The 17,793-nt window shown below is 33.2% G+C and overlaps 2 protein-coding genes across 9 annotated transcripts in view; both read right to left on the bottom strand.

Moving 5' to 3' along the window:
• Positions 1-780: 780 nt before the first annotated feature.
• LOC140751290 (protein hu-li tai shao) overlaps positions 781-17,793 on the bottom strand; it is a 36,092-nt gene continuing 19,079 nt past the window's right edge. For 4 of the 8 annotated variants that reach the window (XM_073085176.1, XM_073085178.1, XM_073085177.1 and 1 more), the window contains 6 exons: positions 16,957-17,052; positions 16,397-16,468; positions 13,137-13,190; positions 5,047-5,114; positions 4,491-4,633; positions 781-3,639 (listed from right to left, as the gene is read on the bottom strand). In XM_073085176.1, the coding sequence (XP_072941277.1) occupies positions 4,493-4,633; positions 5,047-5,114; positions 13,137-13,190; positions 16,397-16,468; positions 16,957-17,052 (431 nt within the window). In that variant the 3' untranslated portion in view covers positions 781-3,639; positions 4,491-4,492. Of the gene's footprint in view, positions 3,640-4,490; positions 4,634-5,046; positions 5,115-13,136; positions 13,191-16,388; positions 16,469-16,956; positions 17,053-17,793 lie in introns of those variants that run through there. The other 4 variants (XM_073085179.1, XM_073085182.1, XM_073085183.1 and 1 more) reach the window with 2 other exon arrangements.
• Positions 6,700-12,035, bottom strand: LOC140751203 (uncharacterized). Its single transcript, XM_073085065.1, has 3 exons — positions 12,011-12,035; positions 11,480-11,674; positions 6,700-10,353 (listed from the first exon to the last, which is right to left on the bottom strand). The coding sequence occupies exons 1-3, from the start codon at positions 12,033-12,035 to the stop codon at positions 7,205-7,207; spliced, it is 3,369 nt and encodes a 1,122-aa protein (XP_072941166.1). The 3' UTR covers positions 6,700-7,204.

Below are 17,793 nucleotides of genomic sequence, written 5' to 3'. Positions count from 1 at the left end.
AGCTTTAAGCAGTAAATAACAGTTCCAAAACTCTCCAAAATGGCGCTAGTGTAGCAAGAGTATGTAATTAACTTTAAGCTTTAATCAGCTTTAAACATAGTGAAGTACAAGGTTTTCGATAAATATCTTCCTTTCTATCCCTAAAATTATTAAGCAAACCGTTATAGAAATAACTTATGATCAGTGATTGTTATATACTAGAGTTTGATTGCTTCATAATGAGCTGTTTTAAGAAGAATGTGGGTAGGTACTGTATATTGTTGCCAGCCTAATATATTATGTTCTATTTGACAGATTAGTTTACTTACATTCAACGTTAAATATATCCATTACCAAATAAAACGACATTAGTAGGTAATGTAACATTATTTACTATTTTTAGTTTCAAAATCGCCTTTTAATATAATCAAGTAAATTAACTTGGACTTCTATAACATGCACAAACATAAAAAATATTGTACTTAAATACGTGTGAACGTCAAATAGAAACAATTTTAGCGAACGGATTATAATTTGAAAAATTATAATAAATTAAACGTGATATTATTATTGTATGCGTGTTTAAATAATTTATCTGTTTCAATAATTGTAAATTAAACGAAAACTAAATAAAATAAAATAAAACAACGTGCTCCATAATAAATCTTTCAAACAGCATATATTGTAGAAATAAAAAAATACATGATACAAATAAAACTCTTTTAAGCTAAAACTTAAAACTAAAGTACCATACGTCGCGGATTGCAACATTTGTGACTGTGGGAAAAGAAACCAGATTGATTTAAAACTAATAATTTATTCATTACAAATACACAAAAAAGTTGCATGAAATGCCTGTGTCATAATTTCCAAGATTACAAATACATTCTAAAATATTAATAGATCCGGCCGCAAAGCCGAGAATCGCAACGTGTAATAAAACCAACTTGTCATTTTAACAACGCTAGACCTATTCTAGGTAATGTCAAATTGATAAGGCCCTCGCGTGGAAATAATAAAAATCTTATTAAAATATAGTTTTAATTACAAAATAACTTGGGCCCTACAACAACGTATCGTGAAATTTGGCGCGCGATGTTTTCAATATGGCGGCTTTATTAAAAAAACAATAACCTTGAATTCAATTAACGTTGCCGATTGTTATAATATATATTTTATTTGTTACTTCTAACCATTTAAATAAAGGCGGAGAGTATTTGTAAATTATAACGAATGAATTTTAAGTAGATTTTGCACGAATCCGCCATATTAAAAAATCGCGCCAACAGCGTACCAATTACAAAAAAAGGAAATAAGTTAAAAAATCTACAATCGTAGCTAGCCGATAGTTCTTAACATTACATCAATAAAGTGCTATATATATTATACTTTGTTTAATATTATTTAAATAATAATTTTCGCTTACACACGGCGAATTGTTGACGCCGGCTGAAAAGTTTTTTACTTAATCTCGAAACTCTAATTCTGTCAAATAACACATCCTTATATTTAGCATTCAACAATGCCGGCAGCTTACAAATGATTACCCAAAAAAGCCCAATACATCTAAAAGGGCAACACTATGTACATTTATATAACTTGATTGAAAAAATCTAAGTAAATACAATTTAAAATTGGATGTCATAAATTAAAATTAAGTTTTAGATTTTAACTTCATACATATCCATTTTTGTAAGTAACAAACCTGGAATATGATAAGGAATATATACGAGTAAACCTATTGGATTATTGTAATAATCACAAGATCATTATGTTAACAGTCTCTAATATGATTATGTGCAATTATTTATTAATTGAATTCCATGTTAAACCTATTATTTCATTTTACTTACCCAGATTCCGAAAAATCAAGCAACCAAGCTATATAACTGTACACAACGTCTTCGACAGAAACAGTTGTAATAATAAGAATATACGAAATATTTCATTCATATTATTATTTTATTTAAGCTTCCATGCTACAAAAAATAAGCAGTCGATTCCAGTTATCATAAAATCGATCAAAAACATATTTTTTACGCAACTATATTCTTGTTTATCTTTTTTATTATTCCAATTTTTTTTCTTAATAACACTCAATTTTATTGTTTTTGCATCATTATTTCATTTTACATTTTTTAATTATCATGCAATTTCTTATTTTTTATTATTTTTATTATTATTCCAAATTATAATTTTATTTATTTTCATTTTCATATTATCCAATATAATTTCTTGTTACTATCATTTCGACTAACATTTTTTAAACTTTTTGTTATCATCATTTTTATCTTCTTATTTTCCAACTGTCCCCACCGCCCTTCGCCCTCGGAGCCGTGTAAGCAAAGTCCTTACTCAAATTTTAAAAGCACAAATGGCGCGGGGCCTCCATCGGCCCCCTAACACGTAAAGCATCATATGCCATAGTAAAATACAAGTAAACGCACCACATAACCTACTATTTGATTTCGACCGAAAACGTATCATCATTTTATAAGGAATTTGTAATTATATTAATGGCATTAGTAAATAACGAAAAAATATTTACTCATTAATTACTAAATGTCAAAAAACATGTAAAAAAGTGTATCCTTTAAAAATAAATCATAAGATTTTTCATAACAAATTTGATTTAAAATTTCATAATCTATTTTAATAACACTTAATTTATTGTACTTCATTAAAAATGATATCTAAAAAAGCATGGCTCGATCACTTCAATATTGCATTATAACAAAAATCATAAGACTTTCTATCATAAGTTATATTTTAAAAAATCATAAAAGACACATTTTTTACGATATTTAAGCGGCGCGGATTTAGGTACAGCCCTTTCTAGAGTACAAAATATTTTCGGTCAAAACCAAATATAGCGGTCGAAAAAACTATAGATACGTAATTAAAAACGAAAAAAGTATAATATTTATGTATAAAATAACGTAACATAAGACCTGGCAAGTCACGAGAAACTGAATTTTATCAAAATTTATTGATCCGTCAAATTTTTCGAAATCCATCAAATAAATACATTAAAAAAGATTGTAAAGTCTGCAACTATATTAGCTTCTAAACACTAACGCTCAATCTGAGTCGATGCTCAGTGCAGGCTCAATTCGTGAGCTGAGTCATGCTCAGGTTCGCTCACTGCTCTGGCGTTGAGTTTTAGCTCATATCTGAGTAGACTCATCAACACTGAACAATCAGAGTCAACGCTCAGTACAGACTCAAATCGTGAGCTGAGCGATACTCAGTTGAGTTCGCTCTTTTCTGAGTACACCCAAGAACATTGACGCGCAATCCGAGCGCAATGCTCCGTATGGGCTCAAATCGTGAGCTGAGTCATGCTCAGATGAGTCTTGAGTCATGTTCAGATAACTCATTCCTGAGCACATTCAAAAACAGCGCTCAATCTGAGTTTGCTCAGTGCAGGCTCAATTCGTGAGCTGAGTCATATTTAACACTCATGCGTTGAGCCTCAGCTCATTTTTATCGCTCAAGCCGTGTGAGTGGTCGGCCAATAGGTGGGTTTCACACGTAGGGATCGCCGTCGTACCAAAGGTTTATTATAAGAAGCGAAAAAGGGACATTACAGGTTAATCTGGAGTCATCCTTAAATATAACGGTTGTAAGCGAGATGGCAGTGAACTTTTGGAGTTTTATCTGTGGACAAAATTATTATGTTCCATTAGAAAAATATTAAATCATATATACTTTTTGTAAACTATATTTTTTGTAAATAAAATTATAGAAATGTACGGAATAAAAAAAATAAATTAAAATTAAATTTTATAAACAAAATTGTTTTATTACAAAATTTCAAAAAATAAAATAATATCTTTCCATAGATTTATGCTATGGAGAACGGCTTCAGAGTCAAATTTCTTTATGAAATTTCTTTGTGACAAAAAATGATTTATAAATATTATATGACTTAAGAGTGAAGGAAACTAGACTTTAAAGTAAGTAATCATAAATATTTGAATATTCGAAATATTTGATATTTAAAAATCGCCAATTTTACGAAAAAAAGCAAGGCCTGCAAAAGGTGAGGTTAGGTTAGGTTATGTCCTATCGGGAGCGCGGAAGGCCGTACAGAGGAACACCGTGGGGTTTTAGTTAGGAGTCCGGCATATCCTCTAGCTGCCCTTACGGTTGAAAGGTTTGGCAAAGGTAGATCTCCCTGTGGTCTAAATGAACATGCCAGGGGAGCAGCCGTGATCCGACAGTCTCAGTTCGGAACTTTTAGATGTATAATCCGCGTAAAACTGCTAGTCCACTCTGAATATAGAAATGAATCGCGTCGCCATAGCAAATTGTATGACTACACCTGCTCGCAACAACTTCAGAGCGAACTAGCAGTTTGGCGCGGACTGTACAAGATGGTAAGAAAACTTCAATATCGTGATTCAGACTCGTGGCGCCATCTCGGCGTGGCGGGAAGTCGCTAAGACCCGGAAGGGAAGGGAAGAAACATAAAGGGTTCTCTACAAAAAAGGGTGAGGTTAGGTTACCTCTAGGCGGGTTGCGGCGTGCTGGACTTGTCCTTCTTTTTTTCCTTCTTCTTCTTCAGGAACGAGGGCGTCCGGAGGCCCTTCTTCTTCTTCTTGTCCTTCTTGGGAGAGTCCTCGGTCGACACCTCCTTTGAGGGAGAGCCCTGGAAATATTTCTTAGTTATCACCACCTAACTATTGGTATTTTCTTAGAATGAGATGTGTTTTGTATAATATTAGCATTTAAATCAGTATTATTTATCTTATATAGTGTAATAGCACTGGTAAGCATTTAAATTTGGTTCACTGTAGCAAGGAATCTCTAATCTATTTCAGGTTAGATTGGACTATCATCCTATTCGGAATTATTTAAATTAAATTATTTACACAATTATTTTTGAATATCAACAATTTACAACATACAAAGAAACATTATTTTTAAATATAAAATATACAATTTTAATTATTAATAACATTACTTTAACATTATTTAAACAAACCACACAATCATCTTTTTAAAATAAAGATTTTAGTGAAAAATAGTTTATACTCAGTACCATCATGAATACGCCCTTACCTCTTTACTGCTATGCGAGAATGTGCTCTGATGCGCGTCGGAATGGTCGCCGTTCACGGTGTGTTCGCCTGTAATACACACCATTATCATACATATATGTTTCACACAAAATAATATGTAATATAAATAAATAATAAATATATTTAGAATAAATAAAGAAAAGCAGAAAAAAAAACATAAGAAGTGTGTATGTTTTTTTTTCTGCTGTCACTTATTTTATAGGAAGTTTGAAAAAATCGAAACTCTCCCATTAAGTAGTTACTACTAAACAATATAGATAAATAATATCGATTCAGTGGTTGGTAATTAATTGAAATTATTTTTACAAATCTTTTAAATCAATGAAACAATTAAAATTGTGACTTCATAAAAATGTTAACTAAAAGTTTATAATAAATTAGAAACTTTTACGAGATTATTTCAAATCTTTTACTAACTGATCTAAAATAGAAAATTATGTTTGATTTATTAAACCCTATTGCTCACAAAATAAAATATTATCGTTGTTTCTCATTTCTCATATATAAATAAATATATATATATATATATATATATATATATATATATATATATATATATATATATATATATATATATATATATATTTATCACTAAAATATGTACACAAATACACATATAACGAACAACATCACCACACAAGCGAGCAATTGATATCAAGCAAAAACACCAAGCAAATATGTTAACCAAAATATATGTAAAAAATAAATGTAACTTGAACATGCGCCTTACCTGTTTCTTGTTAGCTTCGTTCATTCACACCGGTGCAACAGACAAGCGGTGCTTCACCATTTATAAAGCGAGTAAATGTTATAAAAAATGAAATGATCGATTACAAAAAATATTTAAAAATAATTAGGGATGACTCCGAAAAATACTGGGATTAAAAAATGGGAGGTTATTGATACATAATGTTAGTATAAAGCTTGTTTAAATTCAAATTCTGAGAATATTTAATTAGTCCTTAAGATTTCAAATGAAAGTCGGTTCTTACGTATTTTCATTTTTATTTTATTTTTCAACGGATTCTGATACGGATAAATAGAAAATAAATACGACTATTAGACGAATTATTACATTTTTTTGCGTACGACCCAATGGATTATTAAAGTTATTTCTTTAAAATCCTATTTCATGAAACTCATATTTCTAGACTGCTATTTGAGAATAAATGAAGATATCAATAGTTAATCCAAGAAAATGAAATGTTAATGACATCAAATGAAACCAAAGTTATATGTTAAAAATATTTTTAATAAAATTAATACATGCACACAAGCTGGGACAGTACGTTATTATTAAGGAGATAGCAATTATACGCTTAAAATTGAATTAATTTAATTTTACAGTAAATTAATTCATAAATATGAATTCAAACAATATAATACATTATTTAAATTAATATTAATAAATTAATTGTTTATCAATTAATTTATTTTAATACGAAAATATAACGTCTTTGTGTATTTACGAAAATAATATTTATATTTTAATTAAAACACTTTATTAGAAAACATTTTAAATGCTTATTTATTAAATAATAATTATAATCTAAATTTAGATTAATTCAATCTTTAAGACAAAATATATATTATATTTATGACAAAATGCAAATGAAATCAAAATAATAAGCATAACACAATGACATAACATGACAATCACAAAAACACAATAAACACAAAACACATGCAAAAGGAAATTATATAAATTTTAGCAATATATGCACTTTTTCATTAAGTTATTTTAATGTTTTAAGTAAGTGTAAAGTAATTCTAAACCGTCTCGAAAAAAATTAAAATTGTTACGTAATTAAAAAGTCTCATTTTCCAGTACTATTTATTAACATTCAACTTAAACAAATCGGGTAAATAAAGTTGTACTTCATTCCCGAAGTGTTACTTCATATGTTTTTTTTCTGCTGTCACTTATTTTACATGAAGTTTGAAGAAATCGAAACTCTTTCATTAAGTAGTTACTACTGAACAATTTTACAATTATTTTATCGTGGGAATCTGAAATAATGTACTATTTTTTGATTTATTAAATCGTAGAAAACATTATTATTTTCGGAACTATATGACGTTTCATTTCATATTTTACGAAGGCGTTCATGTATTTACATTAAAAACGGTTAAATCTATTACAGGCTATTCTCAAACGTGTCAACATCGTTAGGATCGAAACTTTCAGACATTCTAAACTTTGATATAATCCTATAGAATAACGTTTGTTCGTATGGGGGCCAGCTGGAATACTTTCGCCTTGGCATTTGTAGCTCACTTCGCGCGTCATACAACAGTCTCTTCTCCGATTTTGTAATATCTACTTCACCTACTTTCTCAACTTCAGACTCACAAGTTTTGTATGATGAAGATGCTTCGTTAAAACTACTTGTACTATCATGATCGTCGAGTAACACACCTCTATGCTTATCTTTTGTATCTTTCTTATTTACACTCTTGTCGAAGTCGACTACAACGAAACTGGGTAAATCAACTTCTCTAAATCGTTTCACGCGTCTCGAAAAGGAATCGTCTCGCTCCGTGTAACGTTCGTCAAACGACAACCAGTACTTAATACCACCGCTATGTGCGGTCTGTGACATCGATATAACCGGCGCGCGTTTAACGAACGGCGAGCCTAAGATTGTGTCATCTTTCTCGTACACACTCAAGTTTTCACCTACAAACGGACCAGTTGTATGTTTAATTGGCGATTCCGTACACACATCGAATACGTTATCATGTTGAGGTGATGAGGAACGACTGAAAAAATCAGAATTTTCAACGAAAGCCGTGTTCATTTTCTCTTGATTTGCGTCTACGCTAAAAGTTTCATTTAAATTCGTCAAATCGCTTTGTGTTCCGTCAATTTCTGTTTCCAAAAATGATTTTTCTATTACATCGCACACTGTATTAGATGCTATTCCTTCCGAATCATCTTCTAAGTCCGTACAATTCATTACAGTCCAGAAGCTGTCATCACAACTTGTAGTACGGTCAAGTTCTGTAGGTATTTCAGTACCTTCTTCAAAATAGATTTCTGTCTTATCTGTAATCGCTGAAAAATTTACATTTTCACATTCTCCAACGCTGTCTTGCGCTTCATTAAAAATACATTCATTGGGTACTTCTTTACATGGTATTAGATCTAAACTATCATTAGTGTCATTATTACAACCACACTCATTAATTTTCACTTTTTCTTCTTTGTTTTGTACTTCACTACCTCTATTCTTCGTAATATGTGTTTCATGATAAATTTCAATTTCAGTATTCGTTAAATCTCTTTCAACCCACAACGGTAAAGCCGTGAATAGAACATCTTCAGAATCCACCACAGTTATAACTGTTTTTAATTTATTACTCCTCCCCTTATTTTTATTAGCACAAACAAAAAACGCTCTATCGAATAGAAAATATATTATCGCCTCTACAATTTTTATCGAATGTGTCGATTCAGAATCGCTTGCGTCTGTAGAAGCAGTCTCATTAAAACTGGCTTTCAATTCATTCCCTTCAATATTTTTAATAATTTGTGTTATAGAAAAACTTTCTTCTTGATTAGTTTGTATTTCAACGGTATTGTTTGGATCATCTTTTACAGATTCTTGTAAATTATCACTTATATTATTATCAGATAAGTCGGCAATTTCATGTACATTTTCTTCTTTGTGCAAATCATAAGTGCTATCTACGTATTCGTAATTTATTTTATTTAACATACCAAAAATAATATCAGTAACCACTTCGAGTTTTTCAAATTCTACAGTCGAATTGAAACTAGTCGTTTCATTGGTAGAACTTTCTACACTAAGTTTAACGCTATTTATATTTTCATTCCTATTAATATCGGCTTTATTTTCAATATCAACAGAAACTATATTATTATCATTAAACATTTTAAGATCAGCTACATTTTTATAATCTTCAAATTTCATTGTACCTGTATTCAATTTTGGTGTCTGTTGTCTTTCATTAGTCTCTTTTATTTCACCTGTACTGATTGCAATATCATGTGCAGGTTTAAGTTCTATGGATTGACGACTTTCTTCTTGAGCGCTAGACTTATTTTCTACTGAAAGAACAGTCTCGTCACTAGCAGTTCCTTCTTTGATATTTTCTTTACCATCTCTATCACCAGTTTTATAACTCTTACTGCTTTCATACGACTCCTCCCCATACGAACTCTTGGACTCTTCTAGAATGGGATCTAAAGCAACAAGCTTTGGTATTTCGTGTCGTTTTTGCGGCGACTTCTTCGGACTTGACACCTTTGTAGCGTAATCCTCGTAATAACAGTCGATCGGTACCGAATAATCCCTTATGTCTTTCTGAACAAGATCTTTCACGGGACTTTCGTATACCGCTTTCTCGAAGTCCAATTCGTCTGTGAAACTGTGATATTCACCTTCCATCGAATCATTATTATTTATATCGTTAATGTCTTCTGTTTCGCTTGTATTTAGTGTTACACACACAGCCTTATATAACGTCGTATCTTCAACATTGTTGTCCATTTTTATATCCTTGTGTTCTTCGACGAAAGGTTTACTTTCCACTTTACTAACCCCAGTCTTTTCAACAACAGTTTGATCGCTCGAAGCGAAACTACTACCGATTTCCAAGTAGTTATCTTCATCAAATTCTTGAGTATTCACAAACTCTGCCGTTTGTGTTTTCGGCAAATGGTAAGTCGGTACGAAAACTTCCTTAACTTTAACTACAACAGAGTCTAGTGCTTGCAACTTTGGAACATCACTCGCATGACCCAAATGGTTTTTTAGACTAATTTTCCGTTTAAGCGTCTCCCAGACATACGAGCTATTGATAGCGCCACAGGAGTTACACTTCGGTACGTGGAAATGACTCGGATCTGGGTCCTTTGTAGAAACGAACCCACTGTGTGACTGTGTTCTGTATAACCTTTGTGTGTGTTCAGTTACCTTTCGGCGAGGTAGAGACCGTGTACGATACGTGAAATCCTTGCACCTATCCCATTCTATAGATTGTACGGAATTGAGACTCGATCTACTGCTTACATTACCCGCATATAGCGTCAATGCATTTTTATCAACATCATCTATAGTACTCCTAACATTACGACTTCTAACATTATCATTTGACTTAAATAATTTATCATTCAAACTAGTTTTGCATTTCGGCTGATATTCGCTTTCGTATCTTGATAAAACAGCGCCAAAGGTGGGATTTCGGGAATATTTGGGAGTTTTCTTGTTAGTACACACTTCGTTTAAGTACCCTTGCTGTTTACCTGTTAGTGGGGAAGTTAGTTAGTAAGCAATTATACAGCAGATAACATAGACATCATCGAGCCATTACTGTCTCACTACTGGGTACGGATGTCCTCCCCGAATGAGAAGGATTAGGGCATAGTCCACCGCGCTGGTCAAATGCGAATTGGTAGAGTTCACATACCCTAAATATATCAATCATAAATTTCTCAGGTATGCAGGTTTCCTCACGATGTTTTCCTTCACCGTTTATGCAAGGGATTACTAATTTCTAACACTAACGTAGTTGTATTAAATGTGAAATTGTCATATATTTATTTGATTTCGTTTAAATAAATCTGTGTATAAATAGTTTAAAAAGGTAAGTGTAATAAATAATAAATATTAATAATACGTGTTTAAGATATCACAAATAAAAACAAATATATTACAGAGAGAAACATCAACTAACCACCACCATTGCTATTATAACCTTTAACATATCACAAAAAAAAATGACACTTGACCACAAAAGCACGAAACCAACAATATTGTTGAAAAAATTAACAACGACAAAACAACAAACGAAATAGACACAAATGACGAATAACAACAAACAATTGACACGAGGACGGGGCAACACAAAACGACATGAGCCAACGCAGAACCGAGGGATAGGCAAAAAAGACAATACCAAATAAGCCCTTATCACACAAAACTTATAACTAAATTACTTTCATTCTGTCTACGTCATAATTATTATATCCTTTTCCATTTATTTTACATTTATACCTTCATACCTCTAAATCACATCTTTTTTTTTTCATATAGCTTCCCTTCTCCCACACAAAATTCGAAGCTTTGTCATGGTATTTCACACAAGCAACCATCAATTCCATTTTTTCATATTTCCATTCTCTCATCTCTCTCCCAGACATACTTATCTTTCCCTTAGACACGCCATCTCTTGTTACCCCGACACCGTTTATACCTTTCTCTTTCCCTCCCACGCGCCGTACATTTCACGTCCAACACCACTCATATTATTTGTGATATCTCCTCTCTCTCATGTATCCTTCGCTATCCCTCCCACACGCCATGCAGTTCAACCAACACCACCCACTGACACACAATCTCTTTCCCTCCCACACGCCACACATCTTCCCCCAACACCGTTCATACCTTTAGCGATATACTGCATCCTAACAACGACGGGTTCGACGTCGATCGCCGACGAGACAGCCGCCGACGAGACGCCCGCGGACGAGGCGGCGGAGTCGAGGAACACCTCGTCGTCGGACAGCAAGTACGGGTCGCGGGACGGACGCTGCTCCGGTTGATCGGGCAGCACGATGTGTACGGGCTCCGCGTGTTCCGCTTTCAAATTTGAATAGGAGGAGGGATAGTTGAATGTAACATTGCTTTTTTGACGAAACTAATCAATGATGCCACACTTCAGAGGAGGCATCATACATAATTTGACGTATTCGGCTTTTGAATTTTAAATACGAGGGATAACTGAAATAGTGGTACTATTATTATTTTTATAAAAATATCTACCGTCAGACGAACCCTGCTCTAATTGGTCTGTTAGTGCGATATTTAACCGTTAGATGTATTTGTTTTTTAGATACGAAATAGGAGGAGGGATATTTGAATTAGTCGTACGATAACTATTTTAGATGGAAATATCCAAAGGTGATTTAGCATTGCCGATATTGGTCTGGTAGTATGACATGTACGGGATCGGTGCTTTCGGCTTTTTAGTTCCAAATAGGAGGAGGGATAATCGAACCGGTCGTATGAACTATTTTAGAGGGCAGTGACAAGAATCAAGAGCCAGAAGTAGAATTATACGCCCGGTCTAGCTGGTTCCGCTTTTTAATAAGAAATAGAGAGGGGGATAGTTAGGCCGACTATAAGATTGATATTTTTATAGCGTGTTGACCATATGATTTTACAAGAAGGCTACATTATAAATATCCTCCTTAAAAATCTTATTGAGCCTGAAGATCTACTAGAAGTTGTTCACCTACCCTTTATATCAGTAGACTCTACCTAACTATTAAACTATGAACTGAAAATACACTGAGATAAAAATAGAACATTTTAAATAATGTTATCGTATTTCCTGTGTGTAATTTATCATAAATATTAAGTATAATGTTAAACTTAAATTTGCTTGTGAAAATATTAAGAGCCAGCTATATAAATACATCCAATCATATATTATATAGGAAGTGTAGTGGAAACACATGCTAAATGTGTTAGGATACATGCAAGTAAATAAAAAAATCAATGCGTTATGTATTAAGATTTTGCAAAAAAATCGTGCAAGAGTGAAACCATTTTTCCAAGATGCGCTTTTCCCTCTTATGAATCGAAATAGTATGACAAAAAGGGACAAAACATTAAAGTAAATATGTCATTGAGGTTGTCTAAATTGTGGGAAATGGACATTTATTATTTATTTTATATTTTAAGTTAGAAATTCGATAATACATCGTATTAAGAAATTGTGGAATGTCGTTGTTACGTAGGCAAAACATTGTACAATTTATTATAATAAATATAATATACATGAAAACGAAATTTTAGTTTTATTTATTCATCAGTACTTGCCTTTTTTAATTAGTATATTTTATAATAATTAATAAACTTCAAATCTTAATTCAAATTAATTATCTTCGAAAAAATAGTTTCACTCAAAATTAATTTCTAATATTAAATGTTATTTCTAAAGACGTTTAATATTAGAAATTGACAGGGTTGTGTCTAACCCTGTCAATTTCTAATATTAAACGTTATTTCTATTTCTAAGACAGTTTAAGACACAAACCTCTAGTGCGGTCCGCGTGCTCCCGCTCGGCCGCCAAGAAATCTGTCGTGTCCACTACGGTAGGAAACACATGCGTCAAACACGGGCACGTGTCTACACGGGCACTAGACTAGGGCCATAGACCAGGTATGGTGTAGAAATGGCGGGTATTTTTCGTAATAAAACTAATAAAAGTAAATGATTTTTTTTTATATAAATGTGGTAATTATTTGTTTTTAAAATAGACGAATGAAATCTAATAAAATTAAATTTATTGTTATGTAAATGTTTTTGAAAAAAAAAAAAAAGTTATAACTGAATGAATTGATGAGAACAGAATATCTTTGAAAATCATTAATTTTGTGGATAAAAATATTTTTGAACTTGCGCGAAAAACGAAATAAAAAATAACAGAGCACATTTAAAAAAAAAACATTAAGATTGTCTTTCAGAAGGTCCTGGGTTTGATCGCAGATATGTAAAAAATATATTTTTATTATAAAATATAGGTATCTAATGTCCAAGACAGCTATAAGATTAAGTTTTATTTACAGTCATAATTCTTTTTATTTATTTCACATATTACAAATATGAATGAATTCGTCGATCTCTCCATAAAATACCTGAAGCCATTTCTACGCGATATCTATTCTATGGTGAATACTATTTCATGTATAGCGGGATAATAGACTCATGAATTTCATAGACACGGCATAATAAAAATTGTCTTATGACAGCTACAGAAAATATACAAGACATGAACAATATTGTTCTTTTTAACATTTAAGAATCTGTGTCCCACTGCTGGGCAAGGGTCTCTTCCTAACGCTAGGAAACCCAGGCCACTACCTTCTATTATATATATAATTTCTTAACTATATGTCATATTTTTTGGTTGCCATAAAACAAATCTTTTTATACCAAAACTAGAAAAAAAAATAGCATAGAAAAGTCAAAAAATCAATGCACAAACTTTTAAAACTATTTACAAAAGTATGCTATGAAAATGAAAAGATTTTCAAAATATATCAAAATGATGCACTCCATTCATCATTAACACATTACTGTCCCACTGCTGGGCACGGGTCTCCTCTCAGAATGAGAAGGATTAGGTCATAGTCCACCGCGCTGGACAAGTGCGAATTGGTAGACTTCACATACCTTTGACAACTTTTTTTACAATGTTAAGTATGTAGGTTTCCTCACATTTTTTTCCTAGACGTACAAAAATAAAATTCCCACTTTATGCCCACTGCTGGGCAAAGTTGCCCACTACTGGAAGAACAAATCCCACACTGTTCAATGTGTTCTTATAAAGTAATTGACGCTAAAAACGTAATAAAATCAGAGATACCTGACCCGGGCCTCGAACCCTGGACTGGCTACACATTTCTATCTAACCATCACTGTTATAATATGTAATATCTACAATCTTCGTGCATTCATGAAAATTACATGCATATCTAATCTAGCATATCTCAAGAAAACTTGTCAAAAACAATATTATTATGATAATGTTAATATTACATAGTGAATAGTGTAGGGGAGATGGGGGTAAAAGGAGAAAGGTTATTGTAGGGGAGAGTGGGGACCGAAATAAAAGAGGAAAAATGGATGTATAGGCTTAAAATAGTCATTATTTTTAGAGTACACTTAAAATATATATACAGGGTGAATTTTTAAAACGGGCCTTCAGGGCCAAATCCGAAAGTATAAGGATTAGCGAAAAATGCTGAAAGGAGTTACGAGGCCGATTTTGATTAAAACGAAAACTGCATCATTAGTTTTTTAAATATTTTTTTCCTTAGCCGGGAATCGAACGAGTTCATTTTGAAAAAAATGACACCCCTATATTATTTCACTATCTGATAGTGTCGCTTATAAGGATCAAATTCTGGGAAGTAATGTTATGTGACAAATTAAAGGAAAAGGAAAATTTTGAAGAAAATACGTATTTTTCCATACATTGGCATACTAATCCTTAAGGATTATACATAACAAATGATTTATGTATAATTCTTTAGAAAGAGACATAAGTCATACCATTGAAGAATTTGTTGGTTAATCAACTAATTATTCGATGTTATTACTATGACATACGGCTTAGTATGAGAAAGTAATAGTTTGGCAAATAAGTTACCGCCGTTTTTGGGATTTATTTTTTAATGAAAATAGATAACTGATTAAATAGTAAATTATTATTGTGTGTTGTTTTTCAACTTCGTTTCAACGTTAAATATGATTTTCTATATCTCTTTTTTTAGTAATCACTCGAATTTGACTCTAAAAAGTAATTCTCGCAAATTGTCAACTTTACATCTGTATTAAACGAAACGTAATAACAAGTAAATCTATTTTAATGGTCCTAAAAATAACCTTAGCTAAGTCGGACATAAAAATATAAATTATTGGGAAACAAAACGTCAATTTCGAATGATTAGAAACATTGAGCCAAAAAAAATGTTAATACACGAAATGTTTAAAATGATGAATGGCGGGAACTTAACTGCCAAATTAATATGAAAAAATATGTATTTTCTTAAAATTGAGGCTTTTCCTTTAGTTTGTCATTAATCATTACTTTCCAGATTTTGATCCTTATAAGCAACACTATCAGATAGTGGAATAACATGAACTCGTTCAAAATGAACTCGTTCGATTCCCGGCTAGGGAAAAAGTTATTTTAAAAAAGTAACGATGCAGTTTTAGTTTTTATCAAAATCGGCCTCGTAACTCCTTTCACCATTTTTCGCTAATCCTTATAGTTTCGGATTTGGCCCTGAAGGCCCGTTTTAAAAAAATCACCTGTATATTTTGTTGCAAATTGTCGAAACTCGTCAAGAGAGAGATGTTTATGTTCTAAAAGTGGCATTCAGTAACGCATCATCAATTGCGTTATGATGTAGTGGCGAGAGATCACATCCTATTATGAATGAAAATTGTTATATTTGTTATTACTATTATAATCATTTTCTGAAGCTAAAGTCTGTGTGTGAAGTCTGAATAATAATAAAGTTTTTACAGCATATCTTTGTCTGTTACCTTGTGTTTGCCACAGAAGCGTCATAGAGAAATTTCATTTAATTTTTTCTCAATCCATAGGAATGTATTTCACTCTTTCTACTCTTTTTTAACATTAAACAATAAATTAATGAATAAATTGCACTAAAATGCTTCCCAACATACCTACAAAGGGGACTTAGTAAAAGAATGGATAGGACTGTGTTCGTGTCACATTATGTGTTACATTATGTGTTACACTGTGTGATGACGTCACTCACCATCGCTCATCACCACCTCGGGCTGGCTGCGCACTGGCACCTGTTTCGTCTCTATTCTCAGTACGCGATGCTCTGTGAAATAACATACGTTTCTTTTTATAATATTTAAATAGCAAATAAGTATTCCGACCACCTGAAAGCAAGTTACTGCTGCCGCTCATAAACATCTGTAATCAACCCCAGATAGGATTAGCGTCCAAACTAAGGTCGGCCACAGTGTCGCTACTCATAGGTGGGAAGCCTCGGATAAGTATGTCTCCCTTACCACACCCTCCAAAACGGAACACAGCAGCGCATAACACTGCTGTTATTAAGTAGAAATAGGTGTGTGCCGCCGGAGTCGAACCACAAAGGGTTCTACCACCTTCACCTTCAAAATGTAACAAAAGTGGCAATGTAACTCAAATGATAATGTATCTACAGTGGCATTGTAACTCAAATGGCAATGTATCTACAGTGGCAATTTATCTCAAATGGCAATGTATCTACAGTGGCAATGTATCTCAAATGGCAATGTTACACAAGTGGCATTGTACTATGGGTGGCAACCGACAACTCACCGTCGCGCGACTCCTCCTCGGTCTCGGAGGGCGCGCTCGCCGGCGACGTGATCTGCGCCGCGCTCACAGCCTCCGACTCCGATAGATCTGTATCGTCTGTAAGTGTGAGATGAAGAACAAAGTTAAGTCCGTGTCGTCTGTGAGGTGAAGACGTAGAGCGAAGATTGAACGACAAAACACAAAAATAATGACAAGTTTTCACTGTACGATAAGAGATGGCGCCACAAATGCCAGGGGCAGAGAAGAGTATTAGGAGTTATTTTGTGTTTTATGAATTCATTATTATATATCAAACTTATGATCACTTTAAAAATGTTCATTATTAATTATAGAAATGTTATTTTATTAATTTCTATTATTTGCTCTAAAACAAACCAAAGAATCATAAATAATGTGTAAAAAAATTATGTTTACTTATAAATAAAAATCGGTTTTTATTAAGTTAAATTAGCATTAGACTTCTGAAAAATAAAGAAAAGTTATGACATCATACGCGGTCAGCCCGCTGCTACTCCTGAAAAACGAAACAGTGACGTCGATCTCACAGTCGGTGACATCACTTGTGCCCCTCCCCCGCCCCGCCGCCCGCCGCACGCCTGCACGTGACGTCACTCACAGTCGGTGACGTCACTCACGCCCCGCCCCGCCGCACGCCTGCACGTGACGTCACTCACAGTCGGCGACGTCACTTGCGCCCGCCGCACACCCGCACGTGACGTCACTCACAGTCGGACCGCTACTTCCTCTCCACGGTGCGCTTGTACCCGTCCATCTCGCGGTCGGTGACGTCACTCACGCTTCTCCCCCGCCCCGCCGCCCGCCGCGCACCTGCACGTG

Source organism: Epargyreus clarus, unplaced genomic scaffold, assembly GCF_041222505.1.
Source record: "Epargyreus clarus isolate Ecla_fem2 unplaced genomic scaffold, WU_Ecla_fem_2.2 ptg000022l, whole genome shotgun sequence".
NCBI classification, from domain to species: domain Eukaryota; kingdom Metazoa; phylum Arthropoda; class Insecta; order Lepidoptera; family Hesperiidae; genus Epargyreus; species Epargyreus clarus.
The sequence above is the reverse complement of the archived record's forward strand: the minus strand, read 5'-3'. Positions and strand labels throughout refer to the sequence as shown.